At 41.7% G+C, this 27,483-nt stretch overlaps 1 protein-coding gene across 1 annotated transcript in view; it reads right to left on the bottom strand.

Annotated features, from left to right (window-relative positions):
* Positions 1-22,215, bottom strand: part of Pgap1 (post-GPI attachment to proteins inositol deacylase 1) — a 69,340-nt gene extending 47,125 nt beyond the window's left edge. The window contains exons 1-5 of the mRNA XM_059278223.1: positions 21,988-22,215; positions 15,537-15,690; positions 11,902-12,077; positions 7,747-7,918; positions 2,864-3,021 (exon numbers count right to left, since the gene is read on the bottom strand). Coding sequence (XP_059134206.1) covers positions 2,864-3,021; positions 7,747-7,918; positions 11,902-12,077; positions 15,537-15,690; positions 21,988-22,134 — 807 coding nt within the window. The 5' untranslated portion in view covers positions 22,135-22,215. The remainder of the gene's footprint in view (positions 1-2,863; positions 3,022-7,746; positions 7,919-11,901; positions 12,078-15,536; positions 15,691-21,987) is intronic.
* Positions 22,216-27,483: the final 5,268 nt, after the last annotated feature.

Here is a 27,483-nt window from a genome sequence, read left to right as displayed (position 1 = left end):
GAGTTCTAAGATGTGACTTTAGAAGCAGGAGCGTGCCTGAGAAATATTTATTAGCATGTATTAACTACACAAAGTAAGGCATTTGATTATGACATTTCCATAGATTCACATAATAATATTGATCATTTTCATGCTCTATAAATCTTATTCCTCTGCACCCCTTTTACTGATAAATGTATAGGCACTTTATATATTTAAGAAATACTGCTGATAAATTACTAAAAAAGTCTGACAACCAGAGTTCTCTATGGTTCTAAGATTTTATTAGCCTCTGAGCAGAATAATAATAATAATAATAATAATAATAATAATAATAATAGTTCAACTACTAGTAGGCAGCATTTAACATAATCAAGAAAATAAAGGTGCTTTATTTTCTTTGAGTTGATAAAGTACACCACCCTCTCCTCCCTCTAAGGCTCAGAGAACACTATAGAAGAAGGGCAGAGAAAGCACAGAGCCCCACTACAAGAAACACAGCTGTGAAAAGCCATCTTCCAGGCAGGACACAGCCACTGCAAGCATGGACTCACATTAGCTGTGGTAACTGACGCTGGGCCTGTACAAGACTAGCCTTGCCAACACTCAGTTATAGATGGAGGAGAAGCTCATGAGGCCCCTCCCCTACTGCTTAATCACTGGCTACCGACAGATTCTGGACAAGGCATTCAATTGTGTGTCTATAGTAAGACCATTGGGCTCCAATGGACAGATCCAAACTCATGGTCACACAGACAGCCCTGGTAAACTCAGTGGGTCACAAACCCAAACAGACAGACATGAATATGGAGTAAAGATTTGGAGGGAAGGAGGTTGATAGAGGTGGGAGAGCAATAAGAAGGTAGGAGAGGAATCAGAACACATTATATTCACTCATGAAACTGTTAAGGAACAAATTTAACAAAAATCAATACACTTTATAAGGGTGGTTGCTCATGGAACCATTATGTGAACGCTAAAATGCATTCATTCTTCTCTACAACAAACAGCACAGCTAAAGCCCTTGGCTTCTCTTGCTTTAAGAAGTAACAGTATTTCCTCTAACGGTGTGTGAGCAGAAGTAATGGGTGCCTTTTCAGCCACTGTGCTCCTCCCCAGGCTGATTCCTCTTTCTCATCAGTTGGACTGGGAAGTACAGTATTCCAAATAGGGTGTCTGGTATCAGCCTAGGTCCCTGAATCAGAAACCACCCACCGATCTACAGAGTAAGAGTTCATTTGTATTTATGATACTATTACCCATAAGGGAATATATGATAGCAATTTCACCTATGCTACAAACACAATTATGGTCTTAACTTCTTACCATTTTTTCTAGTTCCAGTGAATATAAATGTAATTTAACCACTCCTGTGGTAAACACTGAAAAACTGTTACTTATTAATTGACTTTAATAGCATACATATAACCACGTGGGAAAATATGAACTATTTGAGAATTAAAAAACAAAAGTCAAGTTATACGATAGACAACCTTGGGAAAATTCTGTTATAAAATCTTTTCATCAGAGATATAAAAATAGCGACAGCAACCCATTGTCAAATGGATTAGAGAAGACAAGGAAACACAATCATGTGATCGCGTATGCAAGTGGGATCAAATGAGCAATGCTCCTTAAAGACCAGCATCAGTGTGCAGAATGCTAACACCATGCTGCAGGTCGAGGACAGCGAGTAAGCTATGCCTGATTTCACAGGACTTCATCATTTGCCTTTACTGGAGAGTGACACTGGGTATTCTGAGGACTTCCAGCAAATATCTGACTAAGATACTCAACTCCGCAAACAAGATTCACGCCACTAATACTCATGTCTGAGGGAATTATTAAATTAATATCACAGCTATTCTGGCTGTATCCTCATTTTTCTAGTTAGAAGAAAATGGTAACGATAGACCTGCATAATAATTTCTCCTCTGCATAAGGCAACGAAGGATCCGGTAAGGAGCTAATTAATGGATAAATAGTAAGGCAACAGCAGTTACACAGAAGAACAACTGAGAAGCAGTGACTGTCTACCACCATCTCACCAAAGCACAGGGGACAGGTGGACCACACTCTGCACAGTCTGTGTGTGCCTTTGAAGTAAAGATCTTAACAGCTGACGTCACGGTTGAGTCTACAAGAAGTTCTAAAGGAAACTTGAGCTCACTTTACAAAGGCTATGGATCCTAATTAAAGATCAAATACTCAGTGTTCTAGCAGGGAAGGGCAATTAGTAATCAGCAAGTTCATCAGGGTTTATTTGCACTTCAACTATCAAAGAGCATATTTTATTTAGCAATTGGTAAATCTTTACTCAAAGTTAGCGTTCAGGAGGATGGGATGTGTCTGACATTCTATTAGTATTATATACACTCTCACACTCAGATGTGACTAGATCCCCTTGTGTTTAGTCCATACTTTTTTTTTAATTTTTAATTATTTATTTATTTTATTTTTTCAGAGCTGAGGACTGAACTCAGGGCCTTACGCTTTCTAGGCAAGAGCTCTACCACTGATCTAAATTCCCAACCCCTTAGTCCATACTTTCTTACAGTTACACCTCTAATTAATGGATAGGTTCTTATTTTGCAGACTATTATTTTCAAGGTTTCTAACATCCTTTATATTTTCTCTGGCATAAGCATCCATGATTCTGCCTTCTAAACACATTCATCTTCATTCAAATTTTCTCACACATATGTCCATGTGTGTGCATGAGCGAGCACACACACACACACACACACACACACACACACACACACACACACACAGAGCCCTGCTCCACCAGCTCAGCACTCATTTACAAGCAACAGTATATACTATTTCCCTTTTGGTCCATTTTGTCTACTATATTACTATATAGAATCTTTAAAATAATTACCACAACAGATAAGGCACTGGTATGATGGCTTAATTTTGGTAGAAAAGTCAGTCCTGAACGAACTTGGTAATCCCGGAATCCTCCAGCTACAGAAAGTGTAGTCAAATTTATGTGCCGAGCATTTAAAATCCAATAGTTGTTTACAGTCATATAAAACTCTGGAAGGAAATAAAAAAGAAACAATGAAAATTAAGCCATTTCATGCAACCAAACTTATAATACTAGTATTTATCTGAATTTTTGCCTAAGCTATTTGGTCTATAAGTAATGTTATTCACATTTCCCTATTTTGAGAAAAGTCATCTAGCTTTGCATATAAGTCAGAGTACAAATACTGACTACAAATTCCAAAGGTGTCAGTAAAGGAAAAGGCCAAAGTGTACCAGCTTTGATCACGTCCACAGCTCTGTACCTCACAAGAACAGTCCTCCACACACCATAACAAAGAAACTTACAAACTTCGCAAAGGAGTTGTAGACATCCATGACGCTAGTGCTATGAAAATGCCCTGTTCAATCCCATCACATTGTGTCCATTAAATATGTCCATTTTTGTATGTGCATTACCCCCAATAAACTAGTCTTCAAAAAAAACAAAACATATACTTCTCCCTGTCACAGAAGTGTCCCAGTTTTTGAAGGCTGAGGAACCCTGCCTTGGACAACCATTACCACACATCACTACATAAGTTCCTATAGTACAATCTATCAGGACAGGGCCATACTAATTTTAGGATTACACTTCTGAAGAAAATCTCAGGCTTAGGATTCTACCCATCAAATCTGGCAGCAAATCTAAAGTGATGACTTTCCAGGCAAGTTTTCACTTCATCTATTAAAACTAATACAATTGTAATGTTGATTACGAAACTGAGACAGGACGAAGGAGATCTCATTTTCCTCGGCATCAAAACTGAATGCATTGCCACACTCCATCAGATCCCGGTCATGCCTTCCAATATTCACTATGCAAAGTTCTCCTCATTAAAGATCTCAACAGTATGTACCTGAGACGTCACCAAGTCTACCAAGACCTGACATCTGGACAGGGGACAAATATCAACAAAACTAAATATTAAAATCTGAAACAGTTATGAAACTACTAAATTAAATATTTTCTATTCTTTCCTTGACTAACCATTGAGATGACTTTGTAGAGTCAAAATTAAGGATTCTCAGGGTCTTCAAAGTTAGCACTAGATTATGAGACACAGAAGAGCAGATCACTGGGTCTCCTTCTTTCTCTTCCCAATCTAATTCTATCGGACATCTCAAGAACCTTTTGTGAATGTCCAAGCTCCACTGCAGAGCCACACCTTTGCCACAGTTCAACGTGTTTGTGCACTGCTGTGGAATAATGCTTTTGTACACTGGTTTAATAAAATGCTGATTGGCCAGTAGCCAGGCAGGAAGTATAGGCGGGATAAGCAGACAAGGAGAATTCTGGGAAGAGGAAGGCTGAGTGAGGAGACGCCAGCCCGCCATCCAGGGAGCAGCATGTAATGGCACACAGGTTAAAGACATGGAACACGTGGCGACATATAGATGAACAGAAGTGGGCTCAGTTTAAGTGTAAGAGCTAGTCAGTCGTAAGCCTGAGCTAATGGCCGAGCAGTTTTAATTAATATAAGCCTCTGTGTGTTTACTTGAGGGACGCGAGGGGGAGAGATTTGTCCCGACGGCCAGCTGGCTGGGACACAGGAAAACTTTTAGCAACAGTGTGCCTGCTCCTACAATAAAGACACGGAAGAGGCCCACACTGGCCCTGGAAAGAGCTTCTTGGGGCACATGAGCTGGACATGGTGTTGCAAACCTGTAACCCCAGCAATGAGGAAACAGGAGGATCAGGACAGGAAGTGGGCTGCATGAACACTCTCCAAAAAGAAAACAAATGGGCAATCTGGAGGTTTAGTTTTCTGAATCATGAGCTGAGAATAAGAACATGAACCACAAGGAGAAAGGCTGCTTAGTGCATGCATGCCTCTTACCCTGTGAGGAAGGGTATGGTCAGAGATGACCCTCTGAGGGCCGGCCCAGGGCAGGAACACTTTCCTTACTTAAAGGTAGGATTTCCACCAAGTACAAACAGGATATCTGCTTCTGAAAGTCATGTGCATCTCTCAAAAACTTGAAATCCATGACTACTTAAGTATTTTTTTTTTTTCATTCTAATTCTGACTTAATGAAATAAGAATTCAGAAAGTAGAAAGAGATGGAGCTCCCTGCAACTCAGGAAAAGTGTCCTACACTTAGGAATCACTTCGGAGTGGCAGTTTCAGAGGTGATCGCTGTCCCTTAGAACAATTCAACCTGTCAGTGCTGAAAACACATTCTTCGGGAGGTGAGAATGCAGCTCAAGGTGTGCTTTATTAAGCAAGTACAAGGCTCCATTTTGACATCAAGATCCTGCTGCTGGGAGGGAGAAAATACCAGAGAAACGACTGGAATTGGGGGGCACTTCAGGGGCGAGGTGGAAACCTAGTGCAAGGGAAACTCCGTGGAATCTACGAGAGTGACCCCAGCAAAGACTCCTAGTGATGGGGACACAGAGCCTGAACAAGCCATCTTCTGTAACCAGGTCAGGCCTCAAGTGGAGGGACTGGGACACCAGCCCAGTCACAAAACCTTTGACCTAGTTCGTCCTGCCTGCAGAGTGTTCTGGGACCAGACCCTAGCAGAATTGTCATCAAAGAGACCAAGAGACTTCATCAGCAACTGAAGGCAACAGATGCAAGTCCCATAGCCGAACACTAGGCAGAGCTTGGGGAGTCCTGCAGAGGAGGAAGGACCAGAGAAACCAGAGAGGTCAGGGACATCTGGGCAGTCTCTGGCTCTTTTGCCTACTTATGGGACATTTTTCCTCCTGCTGGGTTGCCTCATCCAGCCTTGATGTGAGGGTATGTGCCTGGTCTTATTGCAGCATATTATGCTGTGTTAGGTTGATGTCCCTGGGAGGCCCGCTCTTTTCTGAGGGAAGACGGAGGAGGGTGTGGATCTGGGGAGAGGGAAGGTGGGATGAAGAAAATGGGGAGAGAGGAAGGAGGGGAAACTGCAGTGGGGATGTAAAATGTGAGAGAAGAACTAAAAATAAATAAATAAGATCCTACTGCCGAAGAGTCCACATGACCGAGTCACAGAACACGGTAAACTCAAAGCTGATAGAGCCCTGGGCGCCGTGTCCCTCCTGCCTATCTCTAATAGTGCTAAAAGATGCTACGCAAACTACTGGAGGAGAAAAGTAATTATGCGCCATACCCAGCTATGAACCCTGAAAGCTGTGATAATGACTGGCCTGGAAAGACACCCCCACTGGTGTAATAATGGCAGGAGCATCACTGGAGTAACCAGTAACTTTCTGATTAAATTTAAGTCCTTCTCCACAAGGTGAAACCCATACCTTACACCATTATTAAGCTAGACCCCGATAGCTAGATAGGTCATGGTCCCTAAGAGAGAACCTGTTATTATGCTGCTAAATAGACACAGTATCAAACTGACTCCTGGTGACTTATTATTATACCCATAGATCCATGCACCTCTCATCCCTCACCTCGAGAAGCTTCTATCTGCAGTAGATGCCAGTTAATCCAGTAATCCATAACTGGCCAAGGTAAAGAGAATAACAAACTACAGAATGCTCAGCCCAAAGGGGAAGATACAAACTGCACCTTGCTTCTTCCCAAGGCTCAGGAATCATGGCCTAGGAGGGGAGGGATGAGTGTAATAGCCAGAGGCAGAGGATAACCACAAGGAAACCTTTTCTTCTGGACACAGCAGGCAGTTATGCTTATGAACTTAGAGTGGGTTTCAACAGCAGATTATAAAAGCAATACAAGTCGAAGCCAGAGTGGATCCCAGCAAGGAGAGAGGAGTTGGCACACAGCCCCACCCCAAGCCATGGAGCTACTAGTAGTTATTAGCTGCTGGGAGAAGAAAAGATTTTCTATAAAAGTGTAACCTCTGGTAAATTGACCACTCTCCAGTGCAAGACCACACATCCAAGAATATTTGGGCAGCACAAATTGCTCTGGATTCAAAAAATAAGAAAGACAAAATGTTGGGTAGGGAGTGTGGGGGGGAATAATCAGAGAAGAGTTGGAGGAGAAGGGTGAATATGATCAAAACATGTTGTATGAAACTCTCAAAGAACTAAAAAAAAAATTAAATTAATTAAAAACAGAAGAATAGCCAGGCGGTGGTGGTGCACACCTTTAATCCCAGCACTCGGGAGACAGAGGCAGGAAGATCTCTAAATTCAAAGCCAGCTTGGTCTACAGTGTGAGTTGCAGACAACCAGGATTGTTACACAGAGAAACCCTGTCTCAGAAGACAAAACAAAACAACGAAAAGAATTTTTAAAAAGAGGCTCAATCTTGAAAGATTATTTTTCAGTGCATCTGGAATCGTTTTAACTCAACTACGTGGCTCATCTCCATGTACTGTGCAAAACGCAACAGAAAGGGTGTCAGCAAACACAATCTTCAGTTCTTGATTCTTTCCCTGAACATCTACTCATTGAAGACTACTAGAAGCAGCACAAAAGATTTAAACAATTTCAATCACAAAGTCTCTCAATTTTATTACTGTGAGATTCTGATCTGGCAAGTTTCAAATCTATAACTCTTAAAAGACAAGAGTCATTCCCAAGAATAACATAGTTGAAGTTCTAATACCTACGGATCATCAAACACATATCACCCGGCTGGGAAAAGAAAACCAACGGTATTTTCAATGATAAGCCGGGATTGAGAGCGACTGGGGACACGGAGTATGGGAGTGCAGAACTGCACCTGGAGTGTCTAACACATAGATAAAACTCTAACGGAAATCGCTAGAGACGAGCTCACGGCAAGAGGAGGTCAGTGTGAATGCACCAGTACTCACCGGTAATGAAACGATCTAACGGCATCACAGGGGCCACATGAGGGGTGGCTTGTGTGACAAGAAGATTTATCAGATCTTGTTTAAAGTTTTTCAGTGTAAGCAATGCTCTGGCAACAAGGCCACCCATAGAATGACCAATTATTGCCACACTTGTGGGAGCAAATTCTTGACCCTATTTTTAAAAAAAAGAAAGAAGAAAAGTGAGACCACCTCAAAAACAAAAACAATTGTGTCGGCTGCCTACTGTGCGTAATGGAGCGGGCCCGGAAGACCTGCGTCTGCTATCCTTAGGATGAACTACAGGAAAGGCTGCTGTAGGGTGCAGCCTGGGACCTTCTAGTCTGGGAGGAGTCCTGCCACTCTTTAGATAGTTCACAGTGACCACAATGCCAACAATAAGGTTCATGTGGCACACTTGCTATCCTCCAGCCTAGAATTCTGGATTATGTTAAGTGGACAGATTCAGTATTAGCTCCCAATAAAAACCTGGGACACTGAGTCTCTCATGAGCACCCCTTTAGGCAATGCTTCTCACACCACAAATTGTTGATAGGAAATGAAGTACAAATGTGTTTCCCGCCCCCTGAGAGCTGCTGGACGCTTTCCTCTCTACTCAGTTTGCTCTGTGTCCTTTCACCATGTGACAGTCATAAGTATGAGTCCTATGAATCCCACTAACAAGCCAGCCAGGCTGGGGATGGTCCAGACAGAGCTCATCGTGGTAAGGGCCAACCTCTGCAGCCGACCTCCTGGTCTCTTAGCCACAGGTGCTCGCTTTGAGTCTTTGGTTGCTGCGCTCCTTCATTTTCCTCACCTGTGCCTGCCTCTCTCTCCCTCTCCCCCTCCCCTTTCTCTCTCACACACACAGAGATGTTGGCCACACTGGTAATCTCATCTACTCCCCTGGCTGTAAATACATCTACTTACAGTTAACCACCAACTAATTTCAACTGGATCTCTTCCTGGAGCCCTGGCCTTGAACGCCTGTTGTGTAATTGCTATACGGGGAGTACCTCGTGGATCTCACACTCAACCTGTCTTAAAGTAGACTTCATCGCCTCCAAGCCTTTTCTTCCTAGTCCTACCAAAGGCAATTCAATCCCTTCGGTTATTCAAGCAAAACTCTTGTAGTCGCTCTTAACCCTTCTTTTCCTTCATACCGAACTTCAACCCGCCATCTGCCAGCAAAGCCTGCTGCCTCTGCCTCTAATACTAGCGCCAATCTGTCCATTCCTCAGCACTTCAGTCGCTACCAACCTAACTGAGAGCACTAAGCTCTTGTCTGAGAGACTGCAACAGGCTCCTACCTAGTCTCCCTGCCTCCATCCTTATATGCCCTTCCACCTTACATTCTAAAATAACCAGAATGAGGCTATTAAAATTTAAGAAAGAATGTGTCACTTCTCTGGCTAATGGTTTTCCATACCACCCTACCTAAAAGGGGGAAAAATTAAAATTGTCCATATGTCTTTACAATCTACCTGACCTATCCTAGCTGCTTTTTGGTTTTCTATATTGCTGTATTTACCTAGACTCTTACGATGAATGAGGTTTTCTCTACTCAGAACGTTCTTTCCCATAACTGTATCTTATCCACTCAATGAGACTCAACTGTCCTTCAGCTCCTACTGTCCTTGCTTGTAACAGAAAACTGTCAGTATCTCATCTTCAAAATATTTATTAGTTGTGTTATAAGTTTAATGTGTTCATTAGAAAAATCCAAAACAAAAATAGAAAGAATAAACTGCCTACCATGTAACATTAAAGTTTGTTTACTGTGGTTGGCATTTCTTTATCTTATCTGATAAATAATTTTATCAGTTATTACCTGTACCTAAAGAGGATCATTTTCTCTCTCATAAGACTCATGATTCCTCAGGAAAAGAAAGCTAATTTCTAGCATTGGTGGCGCACGCCTTTAATCCCAGCACTTGAAAGGCAGAGGCAGGCGGATCTCTATGAGTTTGAAACCAGCCTAGTCTACAAAAGTGAGTTCTGGGACAGTCAGGACTGTTATACAGAGAAACTCCGTCTTGGAAAAAATAAAGTTACTTTCTATTCTTCCTACACTGAGTTTATGTTCCTTTTCCTATACATTAAGCCACGGACAGGTGCTGGTGTGGTCAAATGGCTTCCTACAGCTGCAAAGACGATCCTACGGTGAATTAAACTGACTTATCTTTAGATACTAAACTCGTTTAGTATTTTTGCAATAAATTACATTTGGTCATGATATATCACACTTTTCATAGACTGCTGAACTTGGTAGTCTGGATTTTGATTGAAAATTATGTATTTATGATCATGAGGAATATCTCTAGTTTCTTTTCAATGTCTGCTGTGTTCTCTAAAATGGAATTATGTAATCTTTTTTTTAAGTCCTTGTCTAGTTTACTGTCAGAGCTATGCTGAACTAAAAACTAAGTCTGCTTCCTTCTCTATTCTTCTGAAAGCTGTTTTTATTGTTGTAAAAATCAGTATTTATTATTTCTTAAATGAGGACTAGAATTTACTAAAATTTTTCTTAAATGAGGACTAGAATTTTTCTTTATGGTAAGATTTTCAATTACAAACTCAAAAAAAAAATCTGACAGATAACAGATACAGGGCTATCCAGATTTTCTGTTTCTTCTTATGTCAGTTTTATAATTATGTTTCAAGGAATTTATATGTTTCAGTTATTAAATTTACAGGTATGAAAGTGTGCATAACATTCCTTCATCATCCTCTTCACATGTGTAGAGGGTAGGCTCTGTAGAAAAATACCATCATTAGTTCCTGATATTGTTACTTTGTTTTCTCATTTTTCAAATCAGTCTAGCAATAATTTACCAAGTCATTGATCTTTTTGAAGAATCAACCATTGGCAGAAGTTAGTTTTTCTGTTGTTTTATATTTCTTTAATTTCTGCTTTCACCATAATTCCTTATTCTCCATGCTTTGTTAACTTTCTTTTCTCTCCGGCTTATAAAGGCTGTAAGCTTAAGTCACTGACTTGAAATCTTATTCTTTTCTAATATAAGCAATTAAAAACAGTATTTCTTTTAATCATTACCTAATCTTATAAGCTCTTTATTATTTAACAATTTTGTGCATGTATAAAATGTTCTAAATTCTGATATGTGTTTTCATTTTAATTCAGTTCAAAGTATCTTCAAATTTTACTTTTTCAAAACTTTGGGTAATCTATAAGTAGTAGAAGATTTTTTAATGTATTTTTACTTTTAATTTTGCTATTTTCAGAAAATATATTGCATGGTGTTAATACTTTGAAGATTATTAATATCTGTGAACCAGCATATGGCCTGGTATAGAACACAGTTTAGTAAACGGTCATTGTGCACTGGAAGAGAGTATGTTTCTATAGTTGAGTATAGTATTCTTTTATTACTAATAAGCATCATATAACAAACGCTGGTGAATAGTGCTCAAATCCATAGTTTTACTGACTTCTTTATTAATAATTGGGAAGATAGTACTGAAATCACTAGGATTAACTGTTCTAGTAATGCTAATTTCTTCCCTTGCCTCTACTGGATTTTGCTTTGTGAATTTGGAAGAATTAGATGCATACAAATGATTGTTTTGATTTCTTGATGAATTGATCCTTTTATCACCGTGAAATGTCTTTCTTTTAGGGGCAGAAGCTTAGGACGAAATTCAAAGTCTTTAAAAACATCCACCTTTATCCCTGATAAAATGCCTTCCTCTAAAATCTATTGAAAAGATAGCAATTTCATCATTCTAGTTTTTGATCTGTTGTTGTTTGGCACGTGTGCACACGTGAGTACGATGAACCCCATGGGGAGAGGGGCCGTTTCTGTCCTTCAAACACGTGGGCTCCAGGGACTGAATGGAGGTCGTCATGCTGGGCAGCAGGTGCCTTAACCATGAGTCATCTCACTGACCCTCCACCTTATCTTCTGAGACAGGATCTCTCAATGAACCAGGAAACTGCAAATTCAACTTAGATCTTTAAACTAGCATTAAAGATACCACTTTTAAAAAAAAGAGCCCATTTTTGTATTTTCAACTTCAGTATAAACAAATATATTATTTAAAATCAAATTTGTTCCTAAAAAAAAAAAAAAAAAAAAAAAAAAAAAAAGACACTGCTGATGGGTTATACTACTGACTTGCACATTCATCTCCTACCTTGTAGAGCTTGAGAATTGCTTTAATGCATTCATGAACAAACTTGGTCTGCTTCTGAAGACTCCCACCATACAATGCCACCAGCTCCTCATTGAAGTTCACGCTGAAGAAGTCGAAATGGTACTTGAAGTCAATGTCTTCTGCTTTCCTAAGTGCGATCGAGCCAATAGAACGAACTGCAGAGGAGAGAGGAGAGAGCTCGCTCACAGAACAGTACAGAAGTTTGTCCAACCTTGTTTCAAACGGTTTTGCTTTGATTTTTTTTGAGACTGGGTTTCCCTGGGTAGCCTTAGCTGTCCTGGAACTGGTCTCGAACTCAGAGATCCAGTCTCTGCCTCCGGAGTGCTGGGATCAAAGGCATGTGCCACCACCACCAAGCTGTTTAGAAGTTTTTAATAAATAACCCTATCATGAATATAAACAACGTACTTCAGTGTGATGCACATTCACAGCATCAATTTAGCAGTTCAGTTGGTCAAGTGTTTGCATTTCAAATATGAAGACCCTGATCTCAGATCTCAGCATCCATGTGGAAGTCAAGCACATAGGGGCACACACTCCCAAGCACTGGGGAGGCAGAGGCAGAAGGATCCTTTAGGCTTGCTGGCAGAATGTCTAGGTAAATTTGGGAGCTTTAGGTTCAGTGAGAACAGAAAGAAAAAGAAGACAAAGCTGGAGAGCGATAAAAAAAAACATAGCCAGTGGTGACCTTTGGTCTCCACCTACACACGTCCGTACACACCATCTCTAATCTCTGTGTCTCTGTCACTCACTCACACACACCAATTAAGAACAGACTAATCTAGCAGCTATACGCCTTATTTTTTCTAGGCGTGTTTTAAGGTAAACAAACAAAAAAGTGAACAGGTCACTCAGTCTTGACTTGCATCCCTCTGTCTGGGAACACTAAGAGCCAGCAGGGGAAGGAACGTGAAGTAGAAATTTTGTCACATTTATGGAGGATTATTAAGTAAGAAGATTCCTGTAAGACGTGTATGTTTACCACTCATGCATGCTTTTTCTTTCTCTTACGCATGACATCTATCTAACCCATGAGTCACTCTGCCGTGCTCTATCCTCCAAACACATCCCTAGGTAAGGCGCTCAGCATCCCATCACTACCTTCCTGACCTAAGCTCCACTGCTTGCCTGAGCTCCCCCGCTTCCCGTTTTATCTTCCTTCTGCCTGCCCTCCTTTCGTCTTACTGCCCATTCTATAAATCCTCTAACAAACTTTAGTATGAAGTGATTACATTAAGTGACATAAAACTGTAGCGTATGTTTTAGCAAAAAAGAAAAAACAAACACTAGTTTGCCATTCCATCTCTGAAATCTAATACTTCAAACACCTCAAAAAACAGAATCCTTTGTCCATGGGTGGTCACCCTCCAATTCTCCTTCTCTTCCTACTCCCTAATAAGCACTGGCTTACTTTCTGTCTCTATGAATTTGCCTATCATGTATATTTATTTCATATACACAATATAAACCCATGATGTGGATTTGTGTGAGTGCCTCTTTCACTTCTTAGGACGTTTGAGAGATCCAGCCATGTTGCAGCATCTCCCCACCTCCCCATCAGCAGTGTGTGAGGATTCCAGTTTCTCCACATCGTTGCTAGCACTTGCTACCATCTGTCTTTTTTATTATAGCTATCTCCAGGCATCACTGTAGGGAATGGCATCTCATGCCAACTTGCCTTTCTCTGATGACCAATGATGTTCAGCATCTTTTCTGCTTCTACTCTTGCCCTGTAAGAGCATATTCTCTTCAAAACAGAGCCAAAGTGGGTGGATCCTTTCAAAAAGTAATCCATATTTATTAGATTTGCTAAAATTTTAATTCTACAATTTCAATGTTGTCAAAGAGGTAGCATAAAGGGAAGTATCATATGCTAATTATAAGAATATAAATCAGTGGAATAAGTAAAGATAAGAGGATATGTACAAGCTGTGATGGGAAATCAATACTCCTGGGATACATCTACAAGTACAGAAACTTATGTGTTCTAAGATGTGTGTAGAAGGATACTGATTGTTTATAACTGCCAATAAAGGTAAACATTCAATTTACTTTTTATACAAAATTTATACAAATTACCTTTTATAAAAAATATGCAAAAGAACACTATAGTGTTAAATAAATGGACAGTTTACAGTTCATACAGTAACTTCAGAGACTTTTACAGACAAAACAGAGTGGAAAAAAATCAGGCACAAAAGAATATATACTGGATGATTATACATTATAAAGTTAAAAATGCCCGCAAATCAATAGAATATACTAGGGATCCACACCTAGGCATTAAAACTATAAAGAAAATTTATAAAAATTACTACCTTGGAGTTAGAATTGTAGAAATATATGTGAGTGTAAGGGGAGAAAGCTTTAATCATGAAGGGACATGTAGAATTTCCAGGATGCTGGCAATTTTCTGCTTCTTCAATGAAGTTTTAGTTCTCTATAAGTTCACTTTGTAATAACTGTAAATGTATGTATGTATCATTTCAAACATGATAGTTAGCAAAAAATAATCAGATTATATAATTTCTTACCCAAAGCATCCATGTTTCCCATCCTTCTCAAAAAAATATTCAGGCTTTCCCAGATCTTATGCATAGGCCACAGCTTTCCATTCTCACTTCGTTTTTCTCTAACCAAAGTGGTCCTCAGAGCACCAAACATATACTCTTGCACCAGGGACTTCCCCAGACAATAATGTTCAAGCTCTCCTCCAATACCATCTCCTCGCCATGGTGTTTCCTGACCACCTCATCTAAACTGGTCTCTTTCCTACTACTTACCGTCTGCCTCCTCAGTGGTTTACGTATTTATTTCTTGTAGCTTTTAATATCACTGAAACCTCCACTGATGGCTGTCTTCCCAAGAATATGTGCTTGATGAGTGAGGGACTTGCTGTCTTGTTCTACTCCGGATCATTAATACCTAGAGTACTCCCTGGCTCGTGACAAATACTCCACAAGTATTTTGTAGATGAAAATACACCACATAAGTAATCGCCAAACACATTGAAACAATTGTGGGTTCACTATTTAACAATTCCTGGAATGTTTACAAGAACCAAAGCAGATGTTGTTTGTAAACAAAATGACTTACCGATTGGGGTGCCTGGCTGTTGTGCCAGAGACTCCTGACATGCTCAGGCCAGCACTGAATTTGGAACCTGAACATTATCGCTTCTGTTCTCCCCGCCGTTCTGTAACCCCTCCATACTGCTCCATGTCTCCACACAAGGAAGGAGACTGGTCTCTCATTCAGTGTAATGTAATACACTTTCATCTCCCTATGAGTGCTTCAGGTTCCTGTCTGTGTAACTTGGTTTCCAACATAAACCCTTCTCCTGCTATCCCCCAACACCTGCATAATCCAGTCACCCAACCTGTGCCCTCTGACTCTTCATTCTTTGCAAAGTACTCTCCAACTCTTCTTTCCCATTTATGTTTGATGTGTGCTGTCTCTCGAAGGAAGCGGCATGCCATGGCTCTCCCAGGAGGTGGGACACAGTATTTAGCAGGGTAAGCTTTTTTTTTATCCCATGTGACTCACACAGGACACACATAATCCCAAGTCTGGAACTGAATTCCACAGCTTTAGTTTTTCCTTCTAGTACCTACCTTGCTTGTAACTTCCAGCATTGCCAGGAAGGAAGAGAACGGGAATTCCTGTCAAAGGGAGAATTTTGTGTTCTTCAGCGTATGACCCTTCTCCATAAAGATATAGCTCATAGGCTGGATAGCGTTTTGTCAATTTCTTTGGAAGTTCTATTTTCTATAGAAAGAAAATAAATAAATAAATCCATTTTAATCACTCATTAATGCAACTTATATTCAATGTAAAGGTAAATTAAAGAACTCTGAAATGGTGCAATATAAAAATATTACCAATGATATAAACTGCACTTGATGCACAAAACAAGTTCTTCTATCGTTTTTTCAAACAAGATTATTCTTTTTTATTATTATTATTACGTATACAATGTTCTGCCTGCGTGTATACCTGCAGGTCAGAAGAGGGCACCGGATCTCATTATTGATGGTTGTGAGCCACCATGTGGTTGCTGGGAATTGAACTCAGGACCTCAGAAAGAACAGCCAGTGCTCTTAACCTCTGAGCCATCTCTCCAGCCCCCAAACGGGATTATTCTTAAATTATGTGGCTCTTGAATGGTGTAACCTTCATAAAAGCATAAAACACATATAGTAGGAATTCTAACCAATGCCAACTGGTCAAAATAATGCCTGACAATGGCTACATGTCACTGGTGTACGTCAGGAAGTTTCACGTAAATATAGTTGGAAATGCATTTAATTTAGAATCAGTTATCAATTATACTTAAAATGGCGATAAAAGCTTTCCATGATCAAATCAATTCTTTTCGCCATTTTAAACTACTTTCTAAAGTAGGCCTCTAAATACTCTAGCTGTTGTGTGCGCGCACATGTTCATTCACATGTGTGTGTATATGATGTGTGTACGCACGTGTGTGGGTGTGGAAGCCAGAGGTCAACACGGGGTATCTTTCTCAGCTATTCTCCACATTGTCTGTTTATTTTGAGACAAGATCTCTTCCTGAACCTGGAGATCACAGACTCAGCTAGACTGCTTGGCTACTCTGCCTCCCCAGCACCGGGATTACAAGCACAGACTGCCATGCCCAGCTACGTACCTGTGTGCTGGGGATCAACTCCAGCCTGCCTCACGACTGCAGGCAAGCCCTTCCTTCATCTACTAAGCCACCTCCACAGCCCCAGTAAGTCTGTGTGACAATGACACTGTCTGACCCCTCCGTGTTTTAACTATGACGGTGTAACAAAATAATCTGACCCTTACAGCCAAGGCTTGATCAAGACATGCACGTTCTTCTCACCATGAACACTCCATTGAATTAGTAGCATCTGTTTCAAATCGTGCACCAGGTACATGAATTGTTAGCAAGCCTAAGCTACTTTGCAAATCCTAATGTGTTGTATACAGAAGTCTTCTCAACACAACATAACCAGGCCTTAATGTCCTCCTCAAAGGGTAGGCATCTATCAAAGATGTAACTTCTGAGCCCACCTGCTCTGAGGCAGGTGTGAACTCTTCTGCCCCCACCTCCCCCTGAGGCAGGTGTGAACTGTTCTGCTTCACCTCCCTCTGAGGCAGGTGTGAACTCTTCTGCTCCCACCCTCTCCCAGGCACGTGTGAACTCTTCTGCCCCCACCCCTCTTTGAGGCAGGTTCTCACTATATAGGCTCAGCTGGTCTTGACTCCTCACCTTCCTACCCCTGTCTCCCAAGTATTGGGAATTACAGAGTACATCACCATACCTGGTGTTTCCTTTCTTTCTCTTTTTAATAATAGAATTCATTAAAAACAAACCATTATATTGAATCATAGGTTTAAACAGATATCAATACATTAATAATCTAGCAATGGTAAACATATATACACTTGATGAAAAAAATTTACCATCTGAATTTCAGAAACTATAAATGTTGTTAATGCTGCTGAAAAAAAAAAAAGAATTCTAATCATTGGTGTTGACTCCAAAATATTTCCTTGAATGTATTACCGTAATCTGGGCCAACTATACCATAGAGGCACCTACAGGACTACTATGTGCTTATTATTTAACAGACTAGCACTTTCATTATCTTCTCAATACACCAAATACAGAAATGCCAACTCTACCACGTGCTTTATAAGCACACTGGTCCTTCAAGTCAAACTAGTTCCAATAATGATTATGCAGGATGCAAGCAAAAATGAAATGACGCAATATTTTTATTTATTGGGATACAAATCAAGCAAAAAGAAAACATAACAGAATTAAGAAATGATTCCTTAACTGCTCCCAAATAAGAACACAATGTGATGCAATGGTACACGCATAATAGATCATTACTTTTTAGATTAGTAGACAAGGTTTGAGTTAAGTTGAATATTAATTCAGAAAACAAGAAACTATCAAATATATCTAAAAAGGAATAATTCTCTGAGATAAAGGCAAAACAATATGTTTGGCACATTTCATAACATACTATTGTATGGGCAATTTTGTTATAAAAATATTAATTGCATGAAAAATTAACACTATATACATATTTAAAAATATACAGGTGGGGGAAAGGTAGGGGAGATGGAGCGTGGAGAATGGGGAGGGGAAAGAAAGGAAAAATATGAATGGTGAGAAATGCAGGCAAATGGCAGAACTACATCTTCAGGCAGAGTACAAGTCATAGCGAGCATCAGGAAGATAAAAGGAAAGGCTACTGAAGAGACTTAAGATGTGTGAGCATACGGAAGGGATGCTGAGGAGAAAAAAGAGCATGAAGAGGCACAGCAAAATGGCTCTAATATAAGTTACGTATATGGATAATTTAAAATAAGCAGTCTCTCACACACGATAGACCTTTAATGAAGACCAGTGACCTTTACACTAAATATTGCCTCCGTGATGCTGCCCCTGTTGGCTGTGATGTCTCGACTGCACCTCAGTACAGGCTGTTCTCATTATCAACTTACACCCCTTCCAAAAGACAAGCGTTCTAACAACCCCTCAACTGCTACAGAACGCTGACTTAAAGCAAAGGTTCGCCGGGCGGTGGTGACGCACGCCTTTATTCCCAGCACTCGGGAGGCAGAGCCAGGCGGATCTCTGTGAGTTCAAGGCCAGCCTGGGCTACCTCATTCTTATAACTTACACATGACATGTTTTAAAATTTGTGTTTAAGCCAGGCGGTGGTGCACGCCTTTAATCCCAGCACTCGGGAGGCAGAGGCAGGCGGATCTCTGTGAGTTCCAGACCAGCCTGGGCTACAGAGTGAGATCCAGGAAAGGTGCAAAGCTACACAGAGAAACCTGTCTCGACCCCCCCCCCAAAAAAATTGTGTTTAATATACTTTAATATTTTCACCTTCCAAAGATTAGGCACTGAACGCTTCTGACCCATGATCCTTTCCTATCCAGCTCCCCCATGCCAGATGACAGCTAATGTTAGTCAACTTATGTGTGCTGTCTAATATTTTGGATATATACAGGCAAATATGTTTATAGATTATTTTCTCCCTTTTATATCAATAGTAAAATATTATAAACGCTGATCAGATAATATGTCCTGCGGCCTTCCTCCCTTTCTATATATGCTAACCAAATGACCTGTATGTCCAAATTCACACCCTGCCCCCAATTCATTTAGTTTTTAGTTTTTATGTTTTGCTTGCATGGTGCCATGGAGCCAGAAGAGGGTGTCTGAGTCCCCCGGAACTGGAGATAAGTATGGTTGTTAGTCACCATGTGGGTGCTGGGAACTAAATCCAGGCTCTCAGCAAGAGCAAGAGCTCTTAATCACTGAGCCATCTCTTCAGCCCCTCAATTCACACCTTTCCAAAACCCTTTGAAAACCAGTACAAACGTGTCTATTCTCTCTCTTCTCTGAAGAGCCTTGTATGAGTCTCTTGCTACAGTATACTATAACTGATTTTTATATTCTTGTCTCTCTTCTTGTTAAAATATATACATTAAAGGCATAGGGGCTGTATCACTAATTCCCTCCTGCCAAATACACCTAGTCATTCAATAAATGATTGTCTAAATTAACATCAACATGCTTTATTTTAAAATGCGATTTATGTTTTCAGCATTAACACTTCCTTTCAGAGAGCAATCATTAGATCACATACATGAAGAGTCAACTGAGCACGTAAGAGGAAACAACCCGGGTATTTCTCCTCAGATTCTACAATTAGCCTCAAATGATGTGCAGCCCGATAACACTTTCGCCCTAACTGGCATAATAAGGCAAGAAGCTTTAGGTGATGGCGTAGACTTAAGATCTAACTGTGAGACTATCAGTTAACTCCAAATCAGAGCATCCAGGAAATTACAGGCAAAGGATGAGTAGAGATAAAAGTTCATTTCTGCAGACTTCCAAATTCCTCTCTCACTTAAAAAAAAAAAAAAAAAAAAAAAAAGGAGAAATGCCATTTATCATTTTCTGCTGACTAGCTAAGAAAGATACAAATGAGCATTAAAAAAAAAAAAGAAAGAAAAAGAAAAGGCCTCAAGAAATATGGAAATGCAGTGAGTGGGACATGCACCTCCTGGATATCAACCTGTGAACAATTAGAAAGGTGCGGAAAATGCTACTTTAAAAGGCAACATATAAACTATCTTTACAACAGTTTTACTCATAGGAAAACCATCTGCCTCTTATCTCAATGAGCTCAACTATCTTAAAAGCTCACTATTTATTCAAAAGGCCTCATTTCTATAGGTAGTGTTTAATTCTGTTTGTAAAATAACACAACTCATTCAAAGTAAAAGGACTAATAATAAAGCCTGCTAAAAATGTGTGCCAAAACCTCTACCACTGTGATTATTACTGTACTCACAAATTAACAAGTGTCAAACTCCAAAAAGGCAACTTGAACCAAAATAACTAAATACCCACTGCTCAACAAAAAGAAGCCCAATAGCTCTTTTGTGTTAGCGACACTAATTTTCTCTCTCTAGTCAGTTTCATGAGGCAGGAGACGCATCTGTGAGGTCCATATGCTTTGTTCCTGACGTGAAGGATGGCAATTTCTACTACTGCAAATATTAAAATAGATTCAATGATTGTGGGAAATCTAAAAATAAATGGAAGCTATTGCTCCAAAATGATTTATTTTAACCAAAGTGTTCATTTAATATAGTGCTAAGTGGCCTACTTCCATCTATTGAGAGTTTCCAAATTATTAAATGGTAGGCCATAAAAGGAAATTACAATGAACTCTATTTCCAGTTTAAGAAGACTAAAGTTCATATATTTAACCATTAAGATTCTAATGCACATGAACCAACATCACATCAGTTTATTGGCTTAGGAATTAACAGTAACTTTTCAAAATCTCCAGTAGCATCTGAAATCCAATGTTCCCATTTCCCTCATCACCATGGATGCAAAAATCAAGGTAAGAATTCTCTTACTAGAATATCCATGGGAAAGGATACTCTTCAGTAATTTAAACCTCAGCTTCTGAATGTAAGTAAGTGCAGCATCACACAGGCCCCCTCTATAAGGACCTGTACACAGAAGCAATCCTGACTTCCATTCTTCATCCTACAGAAAAAATCAGCTATGATCTTACAAGTCTACTAAGAATGCACGTTATCAAAACCTATTATGTATAGTGTATAGGAGTTATTATAATAGATATTCCAGAATTAAGAGATTCATTTAGAAATCCTAAGAAAAATCTAGCCGGAGGGAAATTTCTCCGGACAGCTGTGCAATTTGTCATCATCTCTCTCTCTCTCTCCAGCTGGTCATGAATGAAATTCTAGATTCTACTACGCAGAACAAATGAAGCAATTAATTGAAAGCGTTCAAACTGACACGGAGGCGGTGGGGGGGCGGTTCAGAGGGGAGGCAGATGCTGTGAAACCCAGTGAGAAAACAAAATAACCACGAAACAGACTGTGCACGCCACTGATTACAATAGGTATCTTAATAGACTGTGCAGGTCACTGGCTGTTCGGAGGCATGCGAAAACCCAGGTACACACACCCACGGACTCCGAACCTACAGAACAGGTGGATCCGCAAAAAAAAAAAAAATCCCCACAGGAAGGAACTGAATAGTTTTCGGTTTAATTATTCATCAGGCCGGCCTCTCACTTCACCCAGAGGTAAAAACCCCAGAGCCTCTTTTTAAATCAGCCTTGGCAACTCTGCACACGCTGGGTTTTTTTTTTTTCCAGAAAAAGCAAAATCTGACATGTCTATCACTGGGCGCGAAGAGAATTCATCTCCTCGCCAGCAAAGGAGGGTTGGAGGAGAGCCGGGTTTGGGGACAGGAACCCGGGCTGGAGCTCTCGGGGATGAGACACGCAGTGCCCAGCAGGTCAGAAGTCGGGGTCCGGGATCTGGGAGTCCAGGAATGGGGGGAGAAGGGGCGGCGGCGGCGGCGACAGGACGCCCTACCCAGCACGAGGCAGGAGACTGGCTTCAAGTGCCCGGAGGGCTGCGCGACGCGGGATCGTTCGGGGCTGAGCCCGGGAGGAGCCCGCGAGCGCGCAGGTGAGGGAGGGAGGGCCGTACCTGGTACTCCGGGTACTCGAACATGTAGCTCATGCTGCACTTGTTCTCCTCGAAGCCGAAGAAGACATCCCACAGCCCCAGGGTGGCCAGGAGCACCATGAAGACGTAGAACGCCAGGTTCCAGAGGTTGACGGAGTGGAGAAACATGGTGCAGCCGAGCACCCGCCTCTACGGCTGCAAGGAGCCCGGGAGCCCAGGCAGAGCGAGGGAAAGACGCCCGTGCCAAGCCGTGCCCAGCCGAGCAGCGCGCGCCTGCGCGGAGCCCGCCAGCGCTTCCCCCCCCCCCCCCCGCCCCGCCCCCTCCTTCCCCGGCGCCCGCCCGCCCGCCCGCTCAGCGCGCCTGCGCGCAGCCGGCCCGCGGCACCGCCCACGGAGGAGGGAGCTGGAGGCGTTTGCAGGGGGAGTGCGCGAACTTGCGCCTGGGAAGATGGAGTGAGAACGCACTCGGGGTGGGCTGGGCGGGAGGGGGGCCGAGGAAAAGGGAAAGGGGGGTGGAGTTGGGGAGAGGAAGGAAGGGAGGCAGGGAGGGAGGGGGATGGGAGCTCGGGATCCCAGAGGCGGGAGGGGGAAGGGCCGGGTGGGTACCCAGGGGAACTGGCCAGGGGCAAGGATGACGCCCCAGAGTGCAGAGGGTGTTCATGATCCAGTGCTGCCTGGCCGTGGGAGGCGGACAGCGCATCAAAGGCCTGTCCAGGAGCTGTCACAGCGCAGACACCTTTCCCAGCAACAGTTTGACATCCCTTCCTGTTCCATTTCCAACCGCCTCGGGCCTCCTCCGCGGTTTCGCCTCAAGCCTTCTTGGACCGGTTTAGCTTGATTCCGGAGGAGACAAATGGCTTTCACCCAGGCCTCTTAGACCACTGACTTGGTTGGGCCTTGTGGGCAGTAATACTTGAAAGCACCGCCTCATTAAAACAAAACCCACAACAGTCAGAGGAAATCCGGGTCTTGGTGGAAGTCTAAACCACACGAGGGGTAGTCTCTAAAGGACACTACGAAAATGCCCACCAACATGGATGTCCCCCCTTGGTATGTGCAGGATCGGGTTGACCCTGACATGGTCTCTGGGGCTCGGTTCCATATTAACGTTAGAAGGCAATTTTACTCAAGCTTTCACTCATTCTCTCTCGTGACTTAATTCATTTTGAAGGATTTCAGTTTGTCTTTACACAAAGAAGGGGGTTTAAAAAAGCAAGCCGAACCCGTTTGTAATACACGTAACAGCTTCAAAACTCTGTGGACTGTTATGAGGTGCCAGTCCTTAAAGCTGACCAGAGAGCAGATAAGGGGTGTGTGTGTGTGTGTGGAGAGAGAGAGAGAGAGAGAGAGAGAGAGAGAGAGAGAGAGAGAGAGAGACAGAGAGAGAGAGAGAGACAGAGAGAGAGACAGAGAGACAGAGAGAGACAGAGAGATGGAGAGAGACAGAGACAGAATTATGTGTTGCTAACTTTAGAATTTTACTTAGAATGGCTTTTGGCACCGACTCAATTTTGTTTTACTTAAACTAATTTTCTAGCATATATTCTGGGAAAATTTGGCTATGATACATGAAATCAAAGAATTTTAAAACTGAAAAGAAGCTTATTGTTTATCTTAAACAAAACCCTGCTATTCACATTAAGAAGCTATGATCCAAAGGTAAAATGGTAGGATAGATATTTTACCCTACACAGAAACACTTATGGGTCCGAGCAAATACACCCAGCTACAGAATACGGATTATTTGTGAAGAAAGAAAGGAGTGGAGGTAGATTTGGAAGGGCCAGACAGAGTAGCATGTGAGGGAACTCTGGGTAGTACTGACTAGTGGGGTAATGGTTAACGAATATAAATTTAAGGCATGCCATGTATGTTTCTGATTTTGTGGTGTGCTCTCTTGGTGTATTAGATACTTGTCCTGGGCTGTGACAATATCCTTGCACGAGCAACTTAAGGGAGGATTCATTTTAGCTCACAGTTTCAAAGCCCATCGTGGCAGCAGAACCTGAGGCAGGGGATTTAAGGCAGCAGAACCTGAGGCAGGCAGGCAGGCAGATTGCATCTGCAGACAGGAAGCAAGGAGAGAGGAAGGCTACGGCTTGGCTCCCTTTTTCATTTTTATCTGATTGGGAAGTTAGTGTGGTTTTTCCACTTTAGTTAACTTAATCTAGAACATCACTCCCAGACATGTCCAAAGATTTGTCTCCAAGGTGATTCTAATTCCATCCGGTTGACAAAATTAATCTTCACAACTCTTCCCCTTTGTCACCTTGACACTCCAACAGTTTTGCTTTAATATAATTACCTTCCGCCTTGTGTTTCCATAGGATCACGGCCATCCCATAATGTAGATGCATTTAGTTCAACTTTGAAAGTCTCCATAATCTTTGACAGTCCCGATACTATTCCAGAGTGTCTTTTCTGAGAATAAGGCAATCTTTTAACTGTGAGCCCCCGTAAAACAAAAACTTCATTACGTAGGTCCAACATATGATGGCACAGAGTGAACCTTCTCATTCCAAAAGGGAGAAACAAGGAAAGATCAGACCTAAGCAGACCAAACCCCAGCAGAGCAAACATCATACTTTGCAACTCCAGAGCTCATGATGAAATCATCTGGGCTCTAAAAGGCCTAGGTAGTCCTGTCCTTCCTGCTCTGATGCCTACAGAACACAAAGAACCTCTTTAAAAGGAAGTTTTATTTCTTAATTTTGTATATGAAGGTTTTGCCTGCTATATAGAAGTGTACCCCATATATGCATATAGTGCCCACAAAGACCAGAAGACATTGGATCCTCTGGAACTGGAGTTCCACTGGAGTTACAGACAGCTGTGAATTGTCACAGAGGTGCTGGGAACTGAACCCAGGTCCTCTGTAAGAGAAGCAAGAGCTGTTAACCACTTAGCCACCTCTCCAGCCTCATAGCTACTCTCAAATCACCTCCACTCCATGCATGCATCTTTGGCAGACATCCCATGGTTCTAGCATCTCCAGCATCCTGGGGGTCTCTGCTGCAACTTGGACTTGACTTTCATAGCTTCATACAACAGCATCTCAGGGACTCCAACCTTGCAATATTGCCTAGGCTCAGTTGTGTAGCATGAATCCTTGCCAATTCCTCAGCTGATCCTGTTTCCTCAGACTGGATGCCTCTTAGCTGAACTGTGCTGCTCAAAAACCTAAAAGCTTAACCGGTAGTTCCTGGTTTTCATGCCTTTGTACCTTTCTGCCTCCTGCCATCACTTCCTGGGATTAAAGGCTCGTTACCATGCCTGACAGTTTCCAGTGTGGCCTTGAATTTACAGAGATCCAGACAGATCTCCGCCTTTGGAATGCTAGAATTAAAGGCATGTGCTACCATTTTCTGGCCTCTATATCTAGTGGCTGTTCTGTTCTCTGGCCCCAGATAAGTTTATTAGGGTGCACAATATTTTGGGGAACACAATATCACCACACAGTTGATCTCTGAAACTACAGTATAAGACTCCATGATCTCTCTTCAGTCTTGTATCTTACATGCCTACCCAACTAGTGCCAGATTAGATGGCACTTCAAAGTTCTACTGTCAGCTCAGGATGGAGACTTACGTCCTTGGACCACAGCTAGAGCTGCCCATGCTTGCTAACCACGGGGCTTCCTTAGGCAGGTGCTTTCCAGAAGCAAGGACCTCCCCTCCAGTGGCATTCTCATCTTGGGCTCTCCACTTTCAAATGAATTTTTGCTTTCCAAAAAAAGGTAGCGCCGTTGACATGTGGAGTCTTGCCCTCGTTCATTATTCTATTGTCCCAGTGAAGAGCAGATGATTTCTGTTGAACAACTAAGCCTTGTTTTTAGTGTGTGCCTCAACTGCAACTCAAATTTGCCCAATCTTCTTCTTTTTCTTTTTCTTTTTTTACAAACTATACATTAAATACAAATTCTGCCCACATTTTGCTCTTTGTTACTGTAGACCAGGATAAATGTGATGAACAAAAACCATGCACAGGCTGATGCTAGCCTACCTTGAAATTTCCTCTGCCAAACACATTAGTCAAATTTTTTTTTTGTTTGCTTTGCTTTGCTTTACTTTGGTGGTGGTGCTGGTGGTTTGGGGGGGCGGAGGTTGTTAATGTTTTGAGACAGGGTCTCACTCTGCTGCCCTGACTGGACTGGAACTCTTGTGTAGACCAGGCTGGCCTTGAACTCCTGGAGATGCACCTGCCCTTGCTTCCTGAGTGCTAAGATTAAAGGTGTACTCCACCATGCCTGACTGATCAATTATTTTTATATTCCACTTCGCTTAACTTCCTTGGGACATGTGCAGAATGCAGCTCGATTCTCTGCCTGAATATAACACGAACATCTTCTACCCTGTTTCCCAGAGCTCCCATCCTCCTCTGGTACCTCAGAAGTCAGACCTCCACTATCCACGTCTGTCTTAACTCCGACCAGAACGGCCCATTCAGCTCTTTTCACCTCAAAGAGTCTTTCTAACCCAGAGTCCCAAACTCACACACATTTCCCCCACAAATCCATTCCAAAGGCCTAAGAACCACATGCCCAGGCTATGACAGCCACAACCCCACTCCTGGTCCCAATTTTCTGTATTAGTTGTCTCGTCATTATGACAGAAATACCCTAACAAAGGCCACTTTTTAAAGAGCAGAGTTTATTTTGCCTCACGGTTCCAGGGCACAGTCTATTATGGCTTGAAGCAGCTAGTCTTGTTACAGCCACAGTCAGGAAGCAACAAGAGACAAAAGCCAGTGATCACCCCCTTTCTCCTTTTTATTTGAGCTGGATGTTATGATGGGCTCCCTACTACAGTTAACTGAGTCTAGAAAATCCTTCACAGAAATGCCCAGAGATTTGACTCCCAGGTAATTCTAAATCTCAACAAGTTAACAAGATTAACCATCAACTGAGGAAACTCTTTTAAATTGTGTTGATAGGAATAGGAGGTGCTAAATTTTCAGAATCACACCAACTGAACTACAGATGCAAGCACAACCAACAGAATACAAGAGATGGAAGAAAGAATCTCTGGCATCGAGGATACAATAGAGGAAATAGATTTGTCAGTCAAAGAAAACACTAAAGCCAAAGAAGTCATAACACAAAACATCCAAGAAACCTGGGACACCATGAAAAGTCTAAATGTAAGAATAATAGGGATAGAAGAAGAAGAATACCAACTCAAAGGCATAGAAAATATATTCAACAAAATCACAGAAAAAAACCTTTCCTGACCTAAACAAGGAAATGTCTATGAAGCTACAAGAATCTTACAAAACACCAAATAGACTAAACCTCAAAAACAGTCCCCCTGCCACATAATAATCAAAGCAGTATAAAGAAATAAAAGCAGAATAAAGAAAGAATATTAAGACCAGCAAAGGAAAAAGACCAAGTGACTTATAAAGGCAGACCCATTAGAATAACACCTGACTTCTCAATGGAGACTCTGAAAGCCAGAAGGTCCTAGACAGATGTTATGCAGACACTAAGAGACCATGGATGCCAGCCCAAACTACTAT

Source organism: Peromyscus eremicus, chromosome 13 (genome assembly GCF_949786415.1).
Source record: "Peromyscus eremicus chromosome 13, PerEre_H2_v1, whole genome shotgun sequence".
Classification (NCBI taxonomy): Eukaryota; Metazoa; Chordata; class Mammalia; order Rodentia; family Cricetidae; genus Peromyscus; species Peromyscus eremicus.
This window is presented reverse-complemented; position numbering and strand designations above follow the sequence as displayed.